We start from the raw sequence: 25,593 nt of genomic DNA, 5'->3' as shown, positions 1-25,593 counted from the left end.
CAGAGAAACCCTGTCTCGAAAAACCAAAAAAAAAAAAAAAAAAAAAAAAACCAAGAAAGCATCCCAACACACAACAATAAAGGAAGATGCACACTCAGTCGGGTTGACTGGTCAATCCCAAGGGAAGTTACCTCATGGTCCAGCCTTCCTCTGAGTATGGGTAAGTGACACTACCTATGGCTACCTCTACTTATGGGTTCCTAGGTCATTTCTAAGTATTTGCACTTAGGCTCGAATGCTCTATTTAAATGAAAGATTCCAACTTACCAGGCAAAATCTGTTATTATAACAACAACTGTCGCCACTAATATGTGAGACAGGAGTTTTTACACCTGAAAGGAAGATAAGTTAAAAGAGTTACATTGTAAATATGTGTGCGTGCGTGTATGCACAGCGTAGGTGCCTGAAGTGGCCAGGAGAGGACATTGTTCCCTGGAGGTGGAGCCATAGGCAGCTGTGACTTTTCTTTCTGTTTTTGAGACAGGATCTCATGGACCTACAACTGACTAGCCATCCCTGGTTGACATGCAAATTCTGAAACTTCCTGCTTCCACATCCCAAATGCTGGGCTGAGAGTCCTGCTACAACACACCTGGCTGCATATTTTGAATTCTCCAAAGTTAAGTGTTAGGCCAGGCATGGTAGCACCTGCCTGCTAGTTTACGACTTAAGGCTGAGGCAGGAGGATTGTGAATCTGAGGCCAGCCTGCCCTATGGAGTTAGGTCCTTCTCAGAACAACACTGGGGCTGGAAAGATGACTCAGTGGTTAGAGAACCTTAGCTCTCACAGAAGAGACCCTTACGGAAGCTCACAGATTTCTGTGACTCCAGTTCAAGGGGACCCTGAAGTTGGAGTTTTCCTTTGGCTACCAACCAGCCCCCCAAAAAGACATGGAGACTTATTATTAACTATGAATGCTCAGCCTTAGCTTAGGTTTGTCCACTAGCTCTTATATCTTAATTTAACCTGCTTTGCCTCAGGACTTTTTACCTTTCCTTCATTCTGGGTGTCCTACTTCCCTGCTTCCTCCATGTCTGACTGGCTTGCCCCTAGCATCTCCCTGATGTCTCTCTTCTATCTTCAGCCTAAATTCTTCCTCCTCATCCTTACTCTCCCTGCCTGGAAGTCTCACTTATACCTCCCTTGCTATTGGCCATTTGGCTTTTTATTAGACCAGTCAGATGCCTTAGGCAGGCAAGGTAAGACAGAGAACACATCTTTAAAAATGAAACAAATGGGTGCTGGAGAGATGGCTCAGCATTTAAGAACTCCTGTTCTTCCAAAGGTCCTGAGTTCAATTCCCAGCAACCACCTGGTGGCTCACAACCACATGAAATGAGATCTGATGCCCTCTTCTGGCCTGCAGGCAGACACACAGACAGAATACTGTAAACATAATAAATAAATAAAAATAAATAAATAAATAAATTTAAACAAATGCGGCAAACACTGATACAATACAATAAAAAGGAAAAAAACCCACCAAACTTTGGAATGGGGCTGAGGCTCAGGGCAGAGGTCCTACATAGCATGCACAGGCCACAGGTTCCACCTCGGCACAACATAAACTATACATGGTGGCGCCATTCCTACCACCCCAGCACCGCAGAGACGGGGACAGAGACCACCAACTCAAGGTCATTCTGGCTATTTAACTGGGTGAGGCCTGTCTGTGCTGCAGGAGTCCCTGTCTCTAAAACAAAACCAGACCGCTAGGATAGAGAGAACCTGAGGAAACAAGGAGCAGAATTCAGGAGCAGAAGCCAGGAGCCAACCCAGTCCTGGGACACTGACGGACCAGGATTGAGCCAATGACCTGACTCAGAGTCTGCGATCTCCACCACAACAGGTCCAACTCCAAGCCTGGGACTTCTGCAGGAGGATATCCAGACCAAGATTTACAGAAACAGAGCAAAGCCAGCAGCCTAGGCCAAAGTAGGCCTGAGACAGCAAAATCCAAGGGGGCAGAGCCAAGCACAGGAGCACTGAGCTATCTGCAGGAACAGGAGTAACTAACGGAGTAACTAGAACTGTGGCACTGACTGTACCACGAGGAACAATTCAGCTTTGGATTCACTGGCACCTAGAAGATTATTCAACAGACTCTCAGTCAGCCCCAACCACACCTATTAGAGGAAAAGATGAGTAGAAAAGGTAACATCACATGCTACACCACAAAGAAAAACACAATACCAGTAAAACCTAAAGACCCTACAATAGCAAGACCTGAACAACCAAATATGGATGAACCAGAAGAAAATGATCTAAAAAATAAACTCAAGAGAATGTTTGAAATTCTTAAAGATGAAATGAGAAATTACCTTAAAGAAATGGAGGAAAAAATAAACAAAAACTGAAAGATATATGCAAATCACTTAAAGAAAACCAAGAAAAAGAACTCAAACATATAAAAGAAACTATTCAGGACTTGAAAACTGAGATAGAAACAATAAAGAACACATAAGCCGAAGGAATTATAGAAACAAAAATCATGAGAAAAAGATCAGGAACCACAAATGCAACATGAACAACAAAATACAAGAGATGGAAGAGAGAATCTCAAGCGCTGAAGATACAATAGAGGAAATAGACTCATCAGTTAAGGAAAACATTAAATCTAACAAAAGCTTAACCCAAAATATCCATGAAATATGGGACACCATAAAAAAGCCAAATCTTGGAATAATAGGTATAGAAGAGGAGAAGAAAAAAGTTCAACTCAAAAACACAGAAAATTTATTTAACAAAATCACAGAAGAAAACTTTCCCTACCTAAAGAAAGATATGCCTATGAAGATACAAGAAACTTACAGAACACCAAACAGACTGGACCCAAAAAAAGTCCTCTCACCACATAATAATCAAAACACTAAACATACAGAGTAAAGAAAGAATATTAAGAGCTGCAAAGGAAGAAGGCCAAGTAACAAATAAAGATAGACCTATCAGAATTACACCTGAATTCTCAGTGGAGACAATGAAACACAGAAGGTCATGGTCAAGCATTATGCAGACATTAAGAGACCACAGCTGCCAGCCCAGCCTACGATAACCAGCAAAACTGTTGATCACCATAGAAGGACAAATCAAGATATTCCATGACAAATCTAGATATCACCAATACCTAACCACAAACCCAGCCCTACACAAAATACTAGAAGGAAAAGTCCAACCAAAGGAAGATGACTACACCAACAAATACACACACAATTGATGATCTCATTACAGCAAATCCCAAAGAAGAAAAAATGCACAAATTAACATCACCAACGATGAAAACTAAATTAACAGGAGACAGCAACCACTGGTCATTAACATCCCTTAATGTAAATGGACTCAACTCACCCATAAAAAGGCACAGGCTAACAGATTAGATACGAAAACAGAATCCATCCCTCTTCTGCATACAAGAAACGCATCTCAACCTCAAAGACAGACATCGTCTCAGAGTAAAAGGCTGGGAAAAAAATATGCCAATCAAATGAACCTAAGAAACGAGCAGGTTTAGCTATCCTAATATCTAACAAAATAGACTTCAAGCTAAAATCTGTCAAAAGAGACAAAGAAGGACACTTCATATTAGTCACAGGAAAAATCCATCAAGAGGAAATTTCAATACTGAACATCTATGCCCCAAATACAAGGGCACCCTCATATGTCAAAGAAACACTTCTAAAGCTTAAATCATACATTCAACCCTACACACTAATAGTGGGAGACTTCAACACTCCCCTCTCACCACTGGACAGGTCAAGCAGACAAAAAATGAACAGAGAAATAAGAGGACTAACAGATGTTATGACTCAAATGGACTTAACAGACATCTATAGAGTATTCCATCCAAACAGAAAAGAATATACCTTCTTCTCAGCACCTCATGGAACCTTCACAAAAATTGACCACATACTCGGTAACAAAACAAAACCAGACCAAGTTCAGAAAAGGAACAGGGACATCACATGGAGCTGTAGGGGGCGGGGGACATGCTTCATGCATGGGGGACCACTAACCGTTAGTATCACTCCAGCTGTCCGTGCGGTAATTGTAAATGAAGACTTTCCTATTCACCACGAACAGTAGGATTGAACCAGGAGCAAAGAATGCGCTTGTAACCGATGGCAATCCCGTCTAAGAATAAAGACAGACACTGTGACATGGAGTTACTCACACACAAAGCAAATTCTACATTTGTTTTGTTTTGGTTTGGTTTTGCGAGACAGGGTTTCTCTGTGTAGCCCAGGCTGTCCTGGAACTCGCTCTGTAGACCAGGCTGGCCTTGATCTTAGAGATCCACCTGCCTCTGCCTCCCAAGTGCTGGGATTAAAAGTGTGCACCACCACTGCCTGGTACAAATTCAACTTTTAAAAAGGTTCTCTATTTGCATTTATGTGTATCTGGCACGTGCCTTTGGGCATATCAGAGGCCAGAAGAGGGTGTCAGACCCCTGGAGCTGGAGTAGCGGTGGTGTGAGCCACCTGTGGATGCTGGGGATTGAGCCCAATGCTCTAACCACCAAGTTTCCTCTGATCTCCTATTCCGAGGTCAGGTCTCACTGAACCTGGAGTTCTCTGTTTGGCTGGTGCTCAGAGCTCCAGGTCCCATCCTCTCTCTGCCTCTGCATACTCTGGTGTACCTTTGCACACCACACTTCACCACGTCCTCTGTACACCACACTTCTCCGTGGACTCTGGTGGTTTGCAGACCATGCTTCTCCATGGACTCTGGTGGTTTGCAGACCACGCTTCTCCATGGACTTTAGTGGTTTGAAGACCACACTTCTGCATGGACTCTGGTGGTTTGCAGACCACACTTCTCTGTGGATTCTGGTGGTTTGCAGACCACACTTCTCTGTGGACTCTGGGGGTTTGCAGATGACACTTCTCCGTAGACTGGTGGTTTGCAGTCCACACTTCTCTGTGGACTCTGGGGGTTTGCAGACATGGCCTCACTTGCTCACAGAGCCGTCTCCTCAGTCAGTAACTCACTTGTTTCTTCCTCACTGGGAACTGGATCTGCAACTGGCCAGATGCTGAGTTAGGAAAGCAAAGCTGGGCTCTGCCAACCTGTGTGCCTCCTTTTCTCTCAGCAGGAACTCCCCTGAGAGACTGCAGAGAGACTCAGTGGTCATGAGCACAAGCCACTTCTGCAGGTGGCAGAGATTGGGTTCCGAGCACCCACAGAGGTTCACAACCACCTTTTACTCCAGTTCCAGGGGATGCAGTGTACACTCCGGGTCTCCTTGAAGACAAGACATGCACGTAGTGCACAGACAGACATGCAGACAAAACACCATATGCATAAAAGAAAAATAAACAAAATCTGAAATAAACATTTTTAAGGGAAGGAGAACAGAAAAGGAGGAAGGTTGAAAACTACAAGGATGAGAGAAAAATAAGGGAAAGAAAAGGAGACAGGGGGAAGGGAAGAAGGAGAGGGGAGAGGAGAGCAGGTGGGGAAAGAGGGGGAAGAAAAGGGAAGGGGAGAGTAGGAGAGGGGAGAGAAGGGGAAGTGGGGAAAGAAGAGGAAAAGAGAAGGGAAGGGGAAGGGAAGGCAGTGGAGAGGAGGTGAGGTAGAGGAGGGGGAAGAGGAGGGTAGGGAAGGAGAGGGGAGAGGAGGGAAGGGTAGAATGAAATGATGGAATGAAAGCCCCTCTTCTGGCTTCCTGTGACTCAACATCTCAGAGGGTGTCCTGTAAAGGCCTAGCAGCTGACAGACCTAAAACTCACAGTTACCTCTGAGTCCAATTCCTTTGGAGTCACAACTGGATAAGAGTCAACCGCCATTGTCACAGCTGGGGAAGAGTATGCCATCATTGTCACAGCTGGGGAAGAGTCTACCGTCACTGTCACAGCTGGGGAAGTGTCTGCGGTCACTGTCACAGCTGGGGAAGTGTCTGCTGTCACTGGCACAGCTGGGGAAAAGTCTGCCGTCACTGGTACAGCTGGGGAAGTGTCTGCCATCACCGTCACAGCTGGGGAAGTGTCTGCCGTCACTGGCACAGCTGGGGAATTGTCTGCCATCATTGTCACAGCTGGGGAAGTGTCTGCCGTCACTGGCACAGCTGGGGAAGTGTCTGCCGTCACTGGTACAGCTGGGGAAGTGTCTGCTGTCACTGTCACAGCTGGGGAAGTGTCTGCCGTCACTGGTACAGCTGGGGAAGTGTCTGCCATCACCGTCACAGCTGGGGAAGTGTCTGCCGTCACTGGCACAGTAGGGGAAGTGTCTGCCATCACTGGCACAGCTGGGGAAGTGTCTGCCGTCACTGGTACAGCTGGGGAAGTGTCTGCCGTCACTGGCACAGCTGGGGAAGTGTCTGCCATCATTGTCACAGCTGGGGAAGTGTCTGCCGTCACTGGCACAGCTGGGGAAGTGTCTGCCGTCACTGGTACAGCTGGGGAAGTGTCTGCTGTCACTGGCACAGCTGGGGAAGTGTCTGCCATCATTGTCACAGCTGGGGAAGTGTCTGCCGTCACTGGTACAGCTGGGGAAGTGTCTGCCGTCACTGTCACAGCTGGGGAAGTGTCTGCTGTCACTGGTACAGCTGGGGAAGTGTCTGCTGTCACTGGCACAGCTGGGGAAGTGTCTGCCGTCACTGGCACAGCTGGGGAATTGTTTACCGTTAAATGCCCTGGAATGGCAAGTGGCGGGAGGCTGCTCTCAAAGTTGTCCATGGTTATGAAAATTGTCGTCCTATGACCAACAAAAAGGTAGAGTCAGCTTCTCAGGCTGGACAAGCCTAAAACCATCTCCTTCCATGTTCCCTGCCACCCCAGGGTCTCCCAGAATAATGTTTTACTGTGTCTGCCTAATTTTTTTTTCCAATTGCATAGAGACACAATAGCCACCAATGAGACAAGGCAGGTGTGGCATTGCACTGCCTGCTGTCTTAGCTCTTTGGAGACTAGGCCAGAGGATCAAGAGTTTCAGGCTAGCCTGGGCCACATGAGATCCAGTCCCGAAAAACTAGCAAACAGATAAACAAAGAAATAAACATGTTAACAACCAGTGACCAGCAGTGGTGGTGCACCCTGCAATCCACTCTGGCACTCTGGAGGCTGAGGCCTGTGGGTGCTGCAGGCTTGAGGGATTCCTGGGAAACCAAATCAGAGTCTGTCTACAAAAAAAGAACATGGTGCTGGGTGAGGTGCCGCATGCGTTTAGTCCCAGAATTCGGGAGGCAGAGGCACGCAGATCTCTGTGAGTTCGAGGCCAGACTGGTCTGCAGAGTGAGTTGTAGGACAGCCAGGGCTACACAGAGAAACCCGGTCTTGAAGAAACAAAACAAAGCCCAGAGTAGTAAGATGGGGCAGGGTGGTTAACATGCTTGCCACCAAGCCTGACCACCCAAGTTTTATTTCCAGAACTAACAGTATGGAAAGAGAGAAGCGACTCCCACAAATTGGCCTCTGATCTTTACATAGGTGCTATGTACACTCAATAAATACACAATAAGTACACAAATAAATCAATGTAATTTAAAAATGTTTAAGCCTGTGACTGGTGGAAGCCACGGGCTTGGCATATTGTCCCCTGAGTGGCAAGATTTTGACTGTGTTCAGGTCTTCCTATATCCATATCCAGCCCAGCTAGGATACTCTGTGGGCCACAGACTAACAATTTGGGCCAGAGTTGGTTGGGTTTTGAAAAATGAGAGACAGGGGAAAGTGGGGGAAGGGCAGGGAGAGGGAGAGGGGCAGAAGGGGGCAGAGAAGGGGAAAGTAGGCAGGGAAGCAACTTACCCGAGGTACAGGGCAATGTTACTATTGCAGAAGTTTCTGAGCACGTTTGTGTTGAGAAAGGCATAGGATAGTATGACCTGCAGACACACAGACCTGTCAGTCAGGAGGAGGCCCAGAGCTCAGGACCTCAGCCTGGGCCACCTAGGTCAAGAGAAGGAAAAACTAACACCAGGAACACCTGTTACACAGCCACAGGGAACAGGGATATGCGAGGAACCACCTACCCCATCAGGTGGTGGACTGGAACCGAACATCCTTCCGGTCCTCACCGTGCGCTGCCTAGAGGGATCAAGACATAGAAACCATCATGCTCTGACATCTCATTTATTCTATTTTTAAATAGTTTTCTTGCGTGGGTGTTTTGGCTGTATCTCACTGAACTCCGCCTGTATGCAGTGCCCAAAGTGGCCAACATGGAGTGTCAGGTCCCCAGCTGTGTGGGTGCTGGGAACTAAACCTGGGTCCTCTGTAAGAGCAGTCAGAGCGCTAACTGCTGAGCCATCGTGGCCTCTCCCACCATGCCGCCCCTGGACATACTGCACAGTATGTAATCTCCGAGAGTTCTAGGAGTGCTTCAGCCAACTCCTGCACAGTCCCCTGAGCAGTGTGGCAGCTGCCAGGGTGCTGTGGCTCAGTCAACCGATGCCTACCATGCTGTGGCTCAGTCAACCGATGCCTACCACACAGGTGGGAGGCAGAGACAGGAGAATCCAGAGACTCCAGGGCTCACACAAAGACTGGGTCAGTGAGATGGCACACTACATGAAGGAGCTTGCGGCAAAGGAGGAAACCTGAGTTTGTCCGGGTGAAGAGAAATGACACCTGCAAGTTTTCTTCTGACTTCACATACATGCACATATACAAACACACACACACAGAGAAACACACACAGACATACACAGACACACAGACACATAGACACACTAACACCCTCAGACACATACACACACAGAGACACACCCACAGACACATACACAGACACACACACAGACAAACACATATACAGGCTGAGACACACCCACACCCGCAGACACATAACAGACACACTCACATACACAGACACATAGACACCCCCACCCCCACAGAACATACACACACAGAGACACACACATACACACTGACACATAGAGAAACACACATAGCCACATACATACACAGACACACATACACAGACACACACATGAAGAGTAAATCTAATTAATCTCATTAATAAAAACCAGGAGTCAGGGGGGCTGGAGAGATGGCTCAGTGGTTAAGAGCATTGCCTGCTCTTCCAAAGGTCCTGAGTTCAATTCCCAGCAACCACATGGTGGCTCACAACCATCTGTAATGAGGTCTGGTGCCCTCTTCTGGCCTGCAGACATGCACACAGACAGAATATTGTATACATAATAAATAAATAAATAAATAAATAAATAAATATTAAAAAAAAAAAAACCAGGAGTCAGATATCGGGGGTAAAACCCTGAAGGATCAGAGAGCATTAGAGTGGCCACCAATGACTTCCTACGTCTTCTGTGACTCCATCCAAAAGGTCTGAAACCAAAAGGACCAAGATCCTGTCTCAGCCCCACCTTATCAATTCCTGTCTCTCTTCTCTATATGAACCCAGAGACCTCTATGGTTAGCTAGTGGCTAGCTCCACTCTCTGACTCCAAGCAAGCTTTATTTGTCAGAACACAATGAAAATATCACATAACATTTTCCCCTTTATGTCTAAATAAAAAGTGAAGGCTTTAACTAACATAGAAAAACTATATTCAATAAGTACAATAACTATATATAGATACATACAGGCAAGAACTACATTAACAATGTTCAGTACTTTGCATTTGACAAATACAGAGAAAATACTCCATTTTTATCCTATCTTGGTGAGTCCAAAGTGTAATTATTAATTCACTTTCTATCCTAACTTGGATTACCAATCCAGAACTATCATTTTATGTCTCTCGACTTTATACAATTCACACCTCTTTTGTGAGTTTCTTTTCTGACTTTTTTTAACAAGGAAAATTTTAGTTATCTAGTCTTCAACAGCATCAAAGACCTGAGAAGGAAATAATATTACCTGAGTAAACAGCAAGTGCAGAGCACACAATTTCCAAAACTAAGAAATGACCGACAGAGCTGACCGCCTGGACAGCCACCCAAGGTTTCTCTGTGACATTGATGTATCCATCTTTGGCTTACAAGCCTAGAATATTTGACAGAGTTTTCTGTGAAGCAGGATTTTTGATGTACTGTCCTGCTTTGTCTTGGCAAAGTTCAGCAGTAACATTCTTTTGTGTCCTGCTTATCCAATTAGGACAGCACACTGTCAGCAGTCGAGGCAAGGGCAGTTTCTTGCCCAGTGGCTAACTTTTGCCACAAAGGAAGTAAACTCCACATGGAGTTGTTTTTTTTTTTTTTTTGATGCCCATCACCTTCACTGAGGTAGATTCATTGGTATTACTAGGAGCAGACATGTCTCACTGTCATAAAAGAAAACACTTATATTATCAAAACATCTTAAATGCAATATTCTGCAGATATCTGAAGTGCTTGAAGACTACCTGTCTATCTAAAATACATCTGTCTGACCTTGAAAACATATCTCACATGACAAGTTTGATTGTAATAGGAAACTAACTGCTAACATGCATTTCTTATTATCCTAAATAGTTTGTAGAATAAATTTCAATGACTAGAAATTTACATTACATTATAAAATGAGCTGTCTAGGTACAATACCTTAAATGAATAGAAACTCATTTAAGTATATACAGTATGTACAGTATGTTTTAACAAAAATAACCTTAAATTTGTATCAATATACAAAATTCTTAAGAGAAAAACATATATCTAGTATAAAAAATCTCAAATTTGATCAATATATATAAAAATCATTACCAATGTTAAATATTTCAGGTTAGTGGTTGCTTTTTTAGTTTAAAAGTATATTCAATAATATACCCTTTTATCCTATCATTTTTATATCCCTTCTTTTTCATTTCAGAACAAGATTCCTGAATATAATTTCATTATTTCTACATTTTTCCTGATCATTACCAATGAAAACTTATATCCAACCTCCCTAAATGATGACAAATATTTATAACCCACCGAACTACCAAAACCTCACCCCACCTCTTGGGAATGAGGGCATTGTGTTCTTAAAATTATTTCCTGTTGTATGGGGTTGATTCTCCCGAGCAGTTTGTAGCCCACAGCCCAACTTTGGGTGTTGTTGTCAGCGTACTGACTTTACCATGGTCCAGGGGATTCAGCATCACAGGGCCCCATCCTCCTTCTGGAGACTTCAAAGGTCACCGTTAGGCATGGCCATGGTGCACTGCAGAAAACTTAAAACATTTTACATGTATATGCAGCAGATCTTGAAGAGGTTAAATTATCATAATTCGTTATATAATCTAGAGTACAAAAACTTAATTCTTAGTTACCTGATAGAGACACCCAAAATCATGTACAAGAAGCTAGATGGAGCCACCTTCTAGAATTAGTGTTCTATTGACCATTAATATCATGCCAAAAGTTATATATATATATATAACTATATATATAAAACTATATATATAATTATATATAACTATATATATAACTATATATATACATATAAATTTTGAGATAAAATTTATACCTTAAAAAAATGTTTTCGGTTGAAGAGATAGCTCAGAGGTTAAGAGCACTGACTGATCTTCCAGAGGTCCTGAGTCAATTTCCAACAACCACATAGTAACAACAATCTATAATTTGATATGGTGCCCTCTTTTGGCAGTTAGGCAGAACACTGCATACAAACACACATAAATAAATAAATAAACAAATCTTTTAAAATGTTTTAAAGAGTGAAAACCAAAGAATAATGAGATTAGTGGCAATAGTCCCTTAATTTTGTTTTTTCTTGGGTCCCATATCAGGTGGTCCTTCTGACATGAGACAGAGATTTTCGATTTTCCTTTAACAAGTATGCCTGGGCTTAGAGAAGGCAAGAGTCATTCTCCAACTCCAAAGGCAGCATTAATTTTTAATTGAACTGGGACAACAAAAAGGCCATTTGTATTGTATGTCTTTAGGAAACAGCAGAAACAAACATTTGGGAGGATTTATAAAATTTTATCCTGTTGGAAATGTGATATACCAAAAAGCCAATTTATGCTTTGTCTTGGGACATTTTCTCAGGATGATTTGTTCTTTTTATTCAGGTGTCTCATTTGTCCAGTGATCTTCAGATTCCTTAGCTATGTGCCTTCATTCTCCTGGAAGACAAAAATAAAACCCTCCTCCAACCCTAACTTTGGAGAGTCTTTTTTGGCAGGTTATATCTGATCAAATGAAAAGCATTTGTTAGTTTTTTAAGTTGGTTTAAACTGAATGGTCACATTGCTTGATGAACTATCACCTCTTCTAATCACGAAGTCTCTCCTGTTTGAATCTAGTCTTCATCAATTTTGATGGTATTCATAGCTTTTCTTCTCCTGTGGAAACAAAAGCAAAACCTCTTCCTCAAAATAACACGTACCCTGGTTTCCATTCTGAGGTCATACAGGCTGGTTTAATTCAGCTCTTTTTTTCTATTATTCAATGTCTCTCCACAGCTGTCATTTTTTCTCATTAGCGTTTAGAAAATTTAAAGTTAATAAAGCATTGTACATTCTATTTTTCATGTATCTTTATTACCCCTCCTGTTTATTTATTTTTCCTTTTTGGTCTTTCAAGACAGGGCTTCTCTGCATAACAGTCCTGGCTGTCCTGGAAATTGCTTTGTAGACCAGGTTGGCCTCAAACTCACTGAGATCCACCTGCCTCTGCCTCCCAAGTGCTGGGATTAAAGGTGTGCACCAGCGCCGCCTCCTCCCTTTCTGTTTATTAATAATATCTTTTAGAGTTCGATTTGATCTTCCTATAAGTGCTTGCCCTGTAGGATTGTGTGGTATACCTGAAATATGCTTTATGTTGTGATATTAAAAAATGTTTCATTTTACTAGAGAAATATGCTTGAGTATTGTTAGTCTTAATTTGTACAGGTATACCCAAAATGGCCATAACTTCTAACAAACTGAGACTACAAAATCTTTTCAGAACTCAGAGCAGGTGTCCATGGAAATCCTGAATATGTATCTATGTTATGTTGTACATATTTTAATTTCCCAAATTCTGCAAAATGAAACACACTCCTGTGGGAAAGTCTTCAGTGAATAGCATTTAAGATACCAGCCCTCTTGGGCATGGCCTCTTATACTATAAATGTAGACATAAAGCTTGAGCATGGTCTCTCTTCCGGATGCTGGATTCAGTTCCTGCAGAGGACTGTGATTTGTGAGTCATCTCTAAATACATAACCCCTGATGCCCCCCTTCCCTGACAGACAGCAACTTGTGCAGTGCATGCGCAGCTCCTGGTTTTCGAGTTCTGGGCTCTGTGATCCAAAACTCTCTCTGTGCATGAAATTGATTTAATTGCTCTTAAGCAAAAAAAGCAAAGCATATTTTTCAGTATTTAACCAGGCACCAACATGCAGAACCAAAGTGGCACAGGACTGTTCTTCAGCAGGCTGCGTCTCACTGCACCCTGGAAGCAGCTGTGGCACCCGCGGGCCCATAAGGATTACACCTACAACAATTTACCAAAAACTGGTAACAGAGGTAAGTTAATAAGAGAAAGGAAGAGAGAAAGAAAGAAAGAAAGAAAGAAAGGAAAAAAGGAAGGAAGGAAGAAAGAAAGAAAGAAAGAAAGGAAGAAAGGAAGGAAGAAAGAAAGGAAAAAAGGAAGGAAGGAAGAAAGAAAGAAAGAAAGAAAGGAAGAAAGGAAGGAAGAAAGGAAGGAAGGAAGGAAGAAAGAAAGAAAGGAAGGAAGAAAGGAAGGAATAAAGAAAGAAAGGAAGGAAGGAAGGAAGAAAGAAAGGAAGGAAGGAAGAAAGGAAGGAAGAAAGGAAAAAAGGAAGGAAGGAAGAAAGAAAGAAAGGAAGGAAGAAAGGAAGAAAGAAAGAAAGAAAGAAAGGAAGAAAGAAAGGAAGGAAGGAAGGAAGAAAGAAAGAAAGGAAGGAAGAAAGGAAAAAAGGAAGGAAGGAAGAAAAGAAGGAAGGAAGAGAGAAAGAAAGAAAAGAAAAGAAATTTGAGGGGCAGGAAAAATGGCTCAGAGGTTAAGAGCACTGACTGCTCTTCCTGAGGTCCTGAGTTAAAATTTCCAGCAACCACATGGTGGCTCACAACCGTCTATAATGAGATCTAGTGCCGTCTTTGGGCCTGCAAACATACAGACAGAACACTGTATACATAATAAATAAATCTTTTTTATACATTTTTATTGATATTTATTGAGCTCTACATTTTTTTCTGCTCCTCTCCCTGTCTCTCCCCTCCCCCATGCAATCTTCCCCCAAGATCCCCATGCTCCAAATTTACTCAAGAGATCTTGTCTTTTTCTACTTCCCATGTAGATTAGATCTATGTATGTCTCTCTTAGTGTCCTCATTGTTGTCTAGGTTCTCTGGGATTGTGGTTTGTAGGCTGGCTTTCTTTGCTTTATGTTTAAAAACCACCTATGAGTGAGTACATGTGAAAATTGTCTTTCTGTGTCTGGGTTACCTCACTCAAAATAATGTTTTCTAGCTCCATCCAGTTTCCTGTAAAATTCAAGCTGTCATTATTTTTTTGTGATGTGTGGTACTCCATTGTGTAAATGTACCACGTTTTCCTTATCCATTCTTCAGTCGAGGGAAGTTTAGGTTGTTTCCAGGTTCTGGCTATGACAAACAAAGCTGCGATGAACATAGTTGAGCACATGTCCTTGTGGCACGATTGAGCATCCTTTAAATAATATACCCAAAAGTGGTATTACTGGGTCTTGAGGAAGGTTGTTTCCAAATTTTCTGAGAAATTGCCACACTGACATCCAAAGGGGCTGTAACCAGCTTGCACTCCCACCAGCAATGCGGAAGTGTTCCCTTTTCCCCACAACGTCTCCAGCATAAGTTGTCATCAGTGTTTTTGATCTTGGCCATTCTTACAGGTGTAAGATGGAATCTCAGAGTTGTTTTGATTTGCACTTCTCTGATGACTAAGGATGTTGAACATTTCCTTAAGTGTCTTTCAGCCATTTTAGATTCCTCTGTTGAGAGTTCTCTGTTTAGGTCTGTACTCCATTTGTTTTTATTGGATTATGTGATCTTTTGGTGTCCAATTTCTTGAGCATATTTTGGAGATCAGACCTCTGTCTGATGTGGGGTTAGTGAAGATCTTTTCCCATTCTGTAGGTTGTCATTTTGTCTTGTTGACCGTGTCCTTTGCTTTACAGAAGCTTTTCAGTTTCAGGAGGTCCCATTTATTAATTGTTTCTCCTAGTGTCTGTGCTGCTGAGGTTCTATTTAGGAAGTAGTTCCCTGTGCCAATTTGTTCAAGTGTACTTCCCACTTTCCCTTCTATAAGGTTCAGTGTGGCCGGCTTTATGTTGAGGTCTTTGATCTATTTGGACTTGAGTTTTGTACATGGTGATAGATATGGGTCTATTTTCATTCTTCTACATGTTGATATTCAGTTATGCCAGAAGCACTTGTTAAATATGTTTTCTTTTTTTCATTTTATATGTTTTTGCTCCTTTGTCAAAAATCAGGTGTTCAAAGATGTGTGGATTGATACCCGAGTCTTCTGTTTGGTTCCATTGGTCCTCCTGTCTGTTTATATGCCAGTACCAGGCTGTTTTCAGTACTGTAGCTCTGTAGTAGAGTCTGAAGTCAGGTAATGTGATTCCTCCAGAAGTTCTTTTATTGTACAGGATTGTTTTGGCTATCCTAGGTGTTTTGCTTTTCCATATGAAGTTGAGTACCATTCTTTTGAGGTCTTTGAAGAATTTTGCTGGAATTTTGATGGGTATTGTGTTAAATAAATAAATCTTTTAAAATGTTTTTAAAAAAGGAATTTGAAAGTTATACATCACCATTTAGGAAGTTAATAACATTTTGCTTATACTATGGATGGTATTCTACAAGGCTTATATGGTTTTCTAATACATCCATTTATTGGATATTGGGACTTAGTTTTAGTTTTCATATTATATGCTTAAGAAAATGGTTTGATAATAGAGCTAAGAATCAGGGACTTTCAGAAATGATACAGTCTTACAGACTAATAATGAATAGCTTGATGACAGGATTAATACCATTGAAAATCAAAAGTTAGCTGAAAAACTTATTACTATTAAAAAAGGATAACATTAATTTGACAGACAAAATTTAATCCATGTCAAACTGTACTGAGAAATTATCTGAAAGAATTCATACTGTTGATTTGACAATCAAAATCTGTTTAAAAGTTATGATAAGTTAGCAGATAGAATATCTCTCCAGGAAGGCAATCTGCATGCTATTCAAATAATGTCCAAGGATGAGATGTTATCTGTAAAGGAAAACTTCAGGGGTGGAGAGATGGTGCAGAGGTTAAGAGCACTGGCTGCTCTTTCGAAGTTCCGGAGTTCAATTTCCAGCAACCACATGGTGGCTCACAACCATCTGTACTGAGATCTGGCGCCCCCCTCTGGCATATGGGCATACATCAAGGCAGAATGTTGTATACATAATAAATAATTAAATCTTTAAAAAAACATAAAGGGCCGGGCGGTGGTGGCGCACGCCTTTAATCCCAGCACTTGGGAGGCAGAGGCAGGCGGATCTCTGTGAGTTCGAGACCAGCCTGGTCTACAAGAGCTAGTTCCAGTACAGGCTCCAAAGCCACAGAGAAACCCTGTCTCGAAAAACCAAAAAAAATAAAAAAATAAAAAAAATAAAAATAAAAAAACATAAAGGAAATCTTCAGACCTTGGAATCACATGTGAAGAATGAGGACCAGAGGCTAGAAATATATACAGGCCAAGAGATTCAGACAGTAGTAAAACGATTTGAAATGATTGAGGAAATTATTGGAGCTGATGGGCAGGGAGAGAAGGTAAAAGGTTTAACATCACCAGTACATGTCAGAGTCAGAGATGGTTTTAGCTTCCTACCCTGTAATCACCTCTGGAAAAGCATCAAGTTCTAAATGCCCAAACGGAACCAAAGAAGGTAGATGGATACATATAGGTATGAACGATCTAAAAGAAATTAGGCATGTATTAGTATCTTATAGCTTTCATTCAGCATTTGTTAAGGAGATGGTAAAGAAATGAGTTTCCAGCAATAAGGCTACCCCACATGCTTGGCTTCAATTAGTTTTAGCAGTCCTAGAAGATGGGCTACAACTACTGTGGAAATACTATTGGCAAGAAGAAGCAAAAAGTTTAGAACAACAGGGAAAAGCAAAAGGAGACTTCCCAAGATCAAGTTCTTGGCAAGGGCATTTACGATGAACTCATCTTGTCCCTGTGCCACACAGCAGCCTTAAATGCTTGAGACAGGATTCAAGACCAGGAAAATGAATTGGATCATATATTAGGGTTAAACAGGGACAATTAGTGAACCCTTTAGTGACTTTTACAAAGATTAACTAATGCTATACAAATAGGAGTAACAGGCCCAAAAGCTATACGAGTACTCTTAATCTCTGGCTTTTAAAAATGCCATCTTAGAATGCAAAAAGATACTTGGGTCTTTTTTTTTTTTGATACTTGGGTCTTTAAAGGTTAGATCAGCACAAATGGATGAATGAATCCTGCATACAGTGAACATTGAGACATTTGACGATAATACTGAGGCTTGGTTGGGAGAAGTATTCCCAAAGGTGTGAGGAGACATCAAAATGCCAAATGTTTAAATTGTGGTAGAATAGGACATCTGAGAAGGGATTGTAGACTAGGAATTCCTAGAAATAATATCTCCTCTGGGAATGGCAAAAATAGAAGGTCCAGCATTCTGGTTTATGTAGAAGATGTGGCAAAGGCTGACCTTGGACCAATGAATGTAGATCAACAAACAGACAAGGCAACCCAATACCATTGGAAAACTCTTTGCGGGCCCTCTCACAAGTCCCCAAGTCAAATGTAGTCTAGCCATTCCCAGTCACTGTAGAGGACATGTCTCACCAGTAAAATTAAAAAAAAAATCCATTGCTTACTGAAAAAAAAAAACACTGTTCTGGACGATGGAATAAACATGGAGGATAAATCAAATTTCAATAGGAAATAGGAAGCATATATTTTGGCAGACTTCTATGAATGATCAAAGACCAAAACTAAGAGTGTGTATAAATAACACTGTAATTGAGGGATTACTGGACACGGGTGCAGATGTGACTATCACTACTCCAGAATCTTGGTATCTGAATTGGTCTCTTCAAGAGACAGATGCTCAATTCATAGTAATTGGAACCCTATCTCAAGTAAAACAAAGCATAAGATGGGTTGAATGCCTAGGGCCAGAAGGACAGAGAGGGAGGCTAAGGCCATATGTTGCTAATCTCGCAGTGAATTTATGGGGTCGTGACCTGCTGCAGCAATGGAATACCCAGATAAACATTTCTGCAGCCCCCAAAACTCATGTTACTGGTAAGGATATTATAAGATATAAACAAAGGTCACCAGCCATTCAAGCTATACAAGAACACAAAGCAACTAGCAAACATTTGGAGGTACTAATGATCCTACTTTTAAAGTAGTTAATTGAAAAAACCAATATGGGTTGAGCTATGACCTTTAACAGAAGACAAACTGCAGGCTTTAGAATAGCTGGTACAAGAACAACTAGATGCTCACTGTATTGAAGAATCAACCAACCTTTGGAATTCTTCTGTATTTGTTGTTTAAAAGAAATCTAGAAAATGGAAAATGGTGACAGATCTAAGAGCTGTCAATAAGGTAATTCAACCTATGGGCCCTCTACAACCTGGAATTCCTCTGCCTTCTCTGTTGCCAAAAGGATGGCCTCCTACAGTTATTGATTTAAAAGGTATATTGTTTCTTCACTATACCTTTTCAAGAAAAAGACAGAAAAATTTGCCTTCACAGTGCCAACTTATAATTCTCAGCCTACTAGGAGATATCAATGGACTGTCCTCCCACAGAGAATGCTCAATATCCCCACCCTGTGCCAATCCTTTGTAAGTCAGCCATTGGAAATAATACATAAACAATTTCCTAAGTCTATAATTTACCATTACATAGATGACATTTTGATATCTGACTCAAATGTAGATACTTTAGAAAGAATGTTTGAAGAACTAAAGAAAGTTTCACCTAAATGGAGATTACAAATTGCTCCTGAATAATTACAATGAGGTGATTCTGTCAATTACCTAGGTTACAAAATAGGTTTATGGAAAATTAGAACACAAAAAAGACACAAATTAGGAGAGACTGACTGTGGACTCTTAATGACATTGAAAGATTGTGAGGAGATATTTCCCGTCTACAGCTGGCTGTTGGGATAACATTTGATCTAATAGTTCATTTAAACAAAACCTGAGATGGTGACAAAGACTTAAATAGTCCCAGAAAATTAATACCTGAAGTAGAAAAAGAATTGATTGTTATTGATGAGAACTTACAGGAGGCACATATGGATAGGCTGAATCCAAACCTTCCTTGTGTTCTAGTCATATTGCCTTTCAGAATTTTGCCTAGAGGAATTTTAATGTTGAGGGAAGATATTGTCTTAAAATTGGATCTTCTTACCACACAAACCAAGTAGAAAATTAAAAACCTATGTGGAAAACGTCTCTGAAAAGTAAAATTGAAACTTCATCAACTAGCAGGTATAGACCCAGCAGAGATTATAGTGCCTTTTACTACTGATGAAATTAAAAAATTATGGGAAGATGATGAACCATGACAAAGAGCTTGTGCTAATTTTTTGGGAAGAATTAATAGCAATTATCGCAAAAGTGGTAGAATTCACTTTATAAAGATAACTACTTGGATTCTTCCTTGAATTGTATGTGATGTACCAATAACTGGAGCCCATAAATTTTATACTGTTGCAAATAAATCAGAAAAGGCAGATTACAGATTAGAAGAATTAAGTACGGTGGAACAAAGCCCTTATAATTCTGTCCAAAAGCAGAGCTAAATGCTTTTCTCATGGTACTAAGGGATTTTAAAGAACCTCTTAATATAGTTACTGATTCATAATATGCAGAAAGAGTTATCTTGCATATTGAAACCACTGAATTTATACCAGATGATACAGAATTGACTTCATTATTCATTCAGGTTCAAGACATAATCAGGAATAGGCTTTGTCTCATATACATCACACACTTCTGATCTCATACCTGTCTACCACCTCTAGCTCAAGGTGATACAGAAATGAGTGATTATTGATGGGAAGTGTGCTGAAGACCTCAGAATTTCATAAGAAACCTCATCTTAATAGCAAAGGTTTATAGAAAGAGTTTTCTATTACATGGCAACAAGCTAAAGAGATTATAAAAGATGTCCTACTTGCTCTTTCTATAACCAAATACTGTTATCTTCAAGGAGTAATCCAAAAGGCACTCAAAGGAATGAAAACTGGCAGATGATGTATTCCACTTTATAATATTTGGAAAATTAAAATATGTATACCACACCATTGACACTTATTCAGGTTTGCCATTGGAAACTGCCTTGAGCTCAGAAAAGAGTGGTTCAGAAATCACATATTTATTAGAAGTTAAGGCCATCGTGGGGATACCTGCACAAATAAAGACACACACAATAGCCCAGCATATGGATCTAAGAAAATGAAACATGTTTTTGCTTATTATAATATAAGGCATGTTACAAGTCAAGCAGTTGTAGAAAGATCAAATTGAAGTATAAAGGATATAATAAACAAAAAGAAAGGGATGGAAAATACCCCCAGAAATAGATTACATAATGTTTTATTAACCTTGAATTTTCTTAACCTTAATGAGAAAGGAACAATGGCAGCAGAGAGACATTGGATAATTAAAAAAAAACTTATGAATTAATTAAATCAGCCAGTGTGTTTCAAGGATGTGCTGACCTCACAATGGAAGCCACGAGATGTACTGGGTTGGGGAAGGGGTTTTGCTCTTGTTTCCACAGGAGAAGAAAATTATGGATACCAACAAAAGTAATAAAGATTCAGTTTGAAAGAGAGAAATCTCTTGAGAAAGAGAAATGACAGCTCACCCACAATGGTGACAATCATACAGGTGGAAAGAAAACCTCATAAGGGTTGGGGCAGGGTTCTGTTTTTGTCTTTGCAGGAAAATACTCATCTTCAAAAAGTCAATAGACGCCAATAACATTTGGGCTGGAGAGGTTAAGAGCATTACCTGCTCTTCCAAAGGTCCTGAGTTCAATTCCCAGCAACCACATGGTGGCTCACAACCATCTGTAATGGGGCCTGGTGCCCTTTTCTGGCCTGCAGACATACACACAGACAGAATATTGTATAATTAATAAATAAATAAAATATTTTTAAAAAAAGTCAATAGACATTGGATGCTTGGGTGCCTAAAGAGAATAAGATAACTATCCAGAGAGGATCACCAAAGAGAATTATGACTTATGAGGACAGGTTATCTGCAGGGAAAAAAATCTCTGAATATATATCTGCTGCCCAGTAGAATAATAATCACAATTCACTTAAAAATCAAAGCTGGCTTTGGAATTGGACAGTGGCTATCCTTCTCTAAATCCAAGCATGTTGTTAAAAGAAAATTTCTGTCTCATGTCAGGAGCCATCTGGTATGAGACAGAAAAAAGAATTTAGGAAATATTTTACTTCTCTCCATGTTTATTTTTGTCTCCATCGTACTTTCCATTGAATATATGTCTATATAAATAATACTTATGTTTTCTACAATGAACATAAATTTTCCTGTAGTAATTTTTAAAATTTCCAGGAAGAAGATGAGCCCCATGACAACGACTCCACCTGGTTCATATGATGTCATGATGCTGATAGCACTACTTTAAGACCTATTTTGGGTACCAGCTGCCCAAGATGGTTCCGACTTGGTTAGCTGAAATGGCACACTTTCTTCTAATGTTCTGGCCAGAACTTCAAATAGGAACCTCAGAAAATCCCTACCAAATACTCAGAGACTATTGGCAATTATACCAGACAGTAACCTTGGAACATAACCATCATTTTACTTTCACAGGATCCCATAGAAAAAACATCGTCCCCTTGACAGGTAGAAGTAATTCTAGAAGACGAAGTCCCATGTCCCAACAAACTTTGTCCTCAGGGTTAGGGACATCAATTAGAGATTGATTATAACTGGTATAGGGTTGGGGGCTGGGGTAGAATTTTTTTTTAATTTATTTATTTATTAAGGATTTCTGCCTCGTCCCCACAACCGCTTCCCATTTCCCTCCCCCTCCCCCGATCAAGTCCCCCCCCCCTCATCTGCTCGAAGAGCAATCAGGGTTCCCTGACCTGTGGGAAGCCCAAGGACTGCCCACCAATATCCAGGTCTCGTAAGGTGAGCATTCAAACTGCCTAGGCTCCCACAAAGCCAGTACATGCAGTAGGATCAAAAATCCACTGCAATTGTTCTTGAATTCTCAGTATTCCTCATTGTCCGCTATGTTCAGCTAGTCCGGATTTATCCCATGCTTTTTCAGACCTAGGCCAGCTGGCCTTGGTGAGATCCCAATAGCACATCCCCATTGTCTTAGTGTGTGGGTGCACCCCTCGTGGTCCTGAGTTCCTTGCTCGTGCTCCGTCTCCTTCTGCTTGGGGTAGAATTTATATAGGCTCAGGGGTCTCTTTGTAAAAAAAAAAAATAAGAAAAAAGGAAATTTGGATGGGATAATAGGTATATTAGTGTGAGCTTACTCACACTAATAATAGTAATTATAACAAATAATATTTGTCATATTGAATATGTACCTATTTCTATTTACAATATTTGTATACCTAGACAAAGTTATTTTGTCATATTGTATGCATGCATGTTTCTACCTCTGCTTAAGACATTTTGTATATTGATACAATTTTGGATATATTTATCATATTACACTATACATTTGTACTTCTGATCAAGATATTTATGCATTGTTTATATTTTGAGGTCATTGTCCTCATTTGTTGCAAGATTGTTTAAAGATTGTTTAATATTCTAATATGAAATCTTAGTCTTTAAGCTATCTAGTTATTAAGAATTATAGGTCAATATCATCCATGTTTCTCACACTTATAGCTAGACTAATCAGGTTCTTTTGATACATAGAGATTGTATTCCACATAGACAGGTAATCTTCAACCACTTCATAGAGCTGTTAGATATGGCATTTAAATAACTTAGGGTTCTGTTGACATGAAACATGATTGCTCCTGGCAGCACCAATCTATTCCCAAGAGAATGTTGAACACCAAAGACACTCCACTTGGAGCTTGTTTTCTTCTTGGCAAAACTGGCCTTTGGGCAAGGAACTGCTCATGCCTGTTCCAAAATTCACAGTACCAAGCAGGATACAAGAAAAAAGACTGTCAAATCTTACCAAGACAGGGTAAGACAGTTTTGAAAAATTTTCCATTCTCTGAAAATGGTCTGTCAGTTACTCTAGGCCTTAGCCGAAGTTGGTTGCTCCAATGTTGTAATTGAGACTTTGGGTGATTGCCCAGGTAGGCAGTTGTCTCTGTCATTTACTCCACATTTTGGAATTTGCTTGATTGCACTTGCCCAGGTAGGCAGTTGTCTCTGTCATTTACTCCACATTTTGGAATTTGCTTGATTGCACTTCCTATTTACTCAGGTAATATTATTTCCCTTCTCAGGTCTTCGATGGGGTTGAAGACTAGATAGTCGTAGTTACTTTCATCTCATGACTCAGCCAAGCTATTTATAACACAAGACTTAGACTCCTTAGGATTGGATAACTATTGAAACATTTAGCATATGTTTCTTGCTTAATATTGTTTATGTTGGTTGTAATTCTAATTTTTATACTTGATATTTGTTCTTATTGTATATAGTTTTGTATTAGGCTTAGAATTCTCTTATTTGGACAAAAGGGGGAGATGTTGTGGAAACTCCTTCAGCCAATAGCCTTTAAGATACCAGATCACATGAGTGTGTTCTCATATACTATAAATGCAGCTGTAAGACTTGTGCACGCTCTCTCTTCTGGCTGCCGGATTTGGTTGCTGTTCCCATTTGTGCAGAGGATGGCAATCTGTGAATCTACTCACTTCCTGTATAAAAACCCTTATGTGGTGGCCACAGCTGGAGCCTGGGTCCTCTGAACGGAGACTCTGGTGTGGGTTTTCACAAGATGGTCAGTGAATTCCTGATAAGGAGACTTGGTGAACACAGTCTCTTTCCAGAGGTCGGGGGTCATCAAAGGTGGCCTTGGCAAAGTTGCCCAGGGTGGCAGTGCAGCCCCTGGCTGATGTGTAGCAGTCATCAATACCAGCCATCATCAGTAGCTTCTTGGGCACAGGAATGGAGACTATGCCAGTGCCTCTGGGGGCAGGGATGAGACGCACCAGCACAGAACCACAGCGGCCTGTCACTTTGCACGGAACAGTGTGGGGCTTGTCAATCTTGTTCCTCCAGTAGCCTCTCCACACAGGGACAATGGAAAGCTTGGCCAAGATGATGGCCCCTTGGATGGCAGTGGCTACCTCCTTGGAGCACTTGACACCAAGACCATTATAGTCCTCAATAGCAACAAAAGCCTTGAAACTGGTCCGCTGGCCTGCCCTAGTCTGCTTCTGCACGGGCATGATCTTCAGAACCTCATCCTTTAGGGAAGCTCCCAGGAAAAAGTCAATGATCTCGGATTCCTTAATGGGCAGGGAGAACAGCTAGATCTCCTCTAGGGACTTGGTTTTCATGTCCTTAACCAGGCGGCCCAGCTTGGTGACGGGAATCCACTCCTTGTTCTCAGCTTTACCTCTGCAAGCCCCCCACGAACATGGCCCCTAAGACCGCTGCCGAATCCTCCGTGGAAGCCGCCACAGCCTCCTAATCCTGGGCCCCCAGGTCCTCCGGGCCCTCTGCTGTACGGGCACCACCCACCATTTGGTGTTTTCCAGAAGAAGAAGCTAAATAACCCTTTATTATACTCAATTTTGAGCTAATGTGGAATTTCTTTTTTTGTGTTCATCTTCACACACTCATTTGCCAAATTTAATTTCCTTTTTATTGATTTTATTGAGCTATACATTTTTCTCAGCTCCCCTCCCTTCTTTTTCCCCTCCCCTTCAACCCTCTCCCATGGTCCCCATGCTCCCAATTTACTCAAGAAATCTTGATTTTTTTTCTACTTCCCCAAATTTAATTTCTTTGAGTACCCTTTGGGTTACTTTCTGCAGTTAGTATAGTTTAGTTGTACAAAGAACAAGTAGGACATTTCCTTATAATTTCCTTGGCTTGTGGCCAAGTGATGAAAAAAAATCTATTTTTCAAACACTTGCAATTGCCTTGTTTCTTGTGAATTCTGAAGTTCCTAGCACATTTCCTACCAATAGTTGATCAATTTCATCATTACCTTGTGCTAGAGGGCTGCGTAGACCCATAGGGGATCTAGACTGTGTTATATATAAAGGATGATTTATATTTCTGATTATTTCTTGTAACTGGATAAGAAAATAAATTCTGTATCGTCTAGAATAAATTCAGCAATTTCAATATGTAAAACTACTCTTTCTGCATATTAAGAATCAGTAAGTATATTAAGAGGTTTGAGGGCTGGAGAGATGGCTCAGAGGTTAAGAGCATTGCCTGCTCTTCCAAAGGTCCTGAGTTCAATTCCCAGCAACCACATGGTGGCTCACAGCCATCTGTAATGGGGTCTGGTGCCCTCTTCTGGCCTTCGAGCATACACACAGACAGAATATTGTATACATAATAAATAAATAAAAATATTAAAAAATTATTTTAAAAAAAGAGGTTTGAAAAAATCTAATAATACCATGAGAATAGCATGTAATTCTGACTTTTATACAGAATCATAAGGGCT

At 41.0% G+C, this 25,593-nt stretch overlaps 1 protein-coding gene and 1 pseudogene across 1 annotated transcript in view; both read right to left on the bottom strand.

Annotated features, from left to right (window-relative positions):
* Catsperd (cation channel sperm associated auxiliary subunit delta) overlaps nucleotides 1-7,994 on the bottom strand; it is a 49,696-nt gene extending 41,702 nt beyond the window's left edge. The window contains exons 1-5 of the mRNA XM_041669490.1: nucleotides 7,965-7,994; nucleotides 7,741-7,817; nucleotides 6,619-6,691; nucleotides 4,012-4,129; nucleotides 268-332 (exon numbers count right to left, since the gene is read on the bottom strand). Of these exons, the coding sequence (XP_041525424.1) occupies nucleotides 268-332; nucleotides 4,012-4,129; nucleotides 6,619-6,691; nucleotides 7,741-7,817; nucleotides 7,965-7,994 (363 nt within the window). The remainder of the gene's footprint in view (nucleotides 1-267; nucleotides 333-4,011; nucleotides 4,130-6,618; nucleotides 6,692-7,740; nucleotides 7,818-7,964) is intronic.
* A 15,841-nt stretch (nucleotides 7,995-23,835) lies between these two features.
* On the bottom strand, nucleotides 23,836-24,588 carry LOC121459680 (annotated as a pseudogene).
* Nucleotides 24,589-25,593: the final 1,005 nt, after the last annotated feature.

Source organism: Microtus oregoni, unplaced genomic scaffold (genome assembly GCF_018167655.1).
Source record: "Microtus oregoni isolate MIOR12 unplaced genomic scaffold, Mior012 000019F_ref0000042, whole genome shotgun sequence".
Taxonomy (NCBI): Eukaryota; Metazoa; Chordata; class Mammalia; order Rodentia; family Cricetidae; genus Microtus; species Microtus oregoni.
The sequence above is the reverse complement of the archived record's forward strand: the minus strand, read 5'-3'. Positions and strand labels throughout refer to the sequence as shown.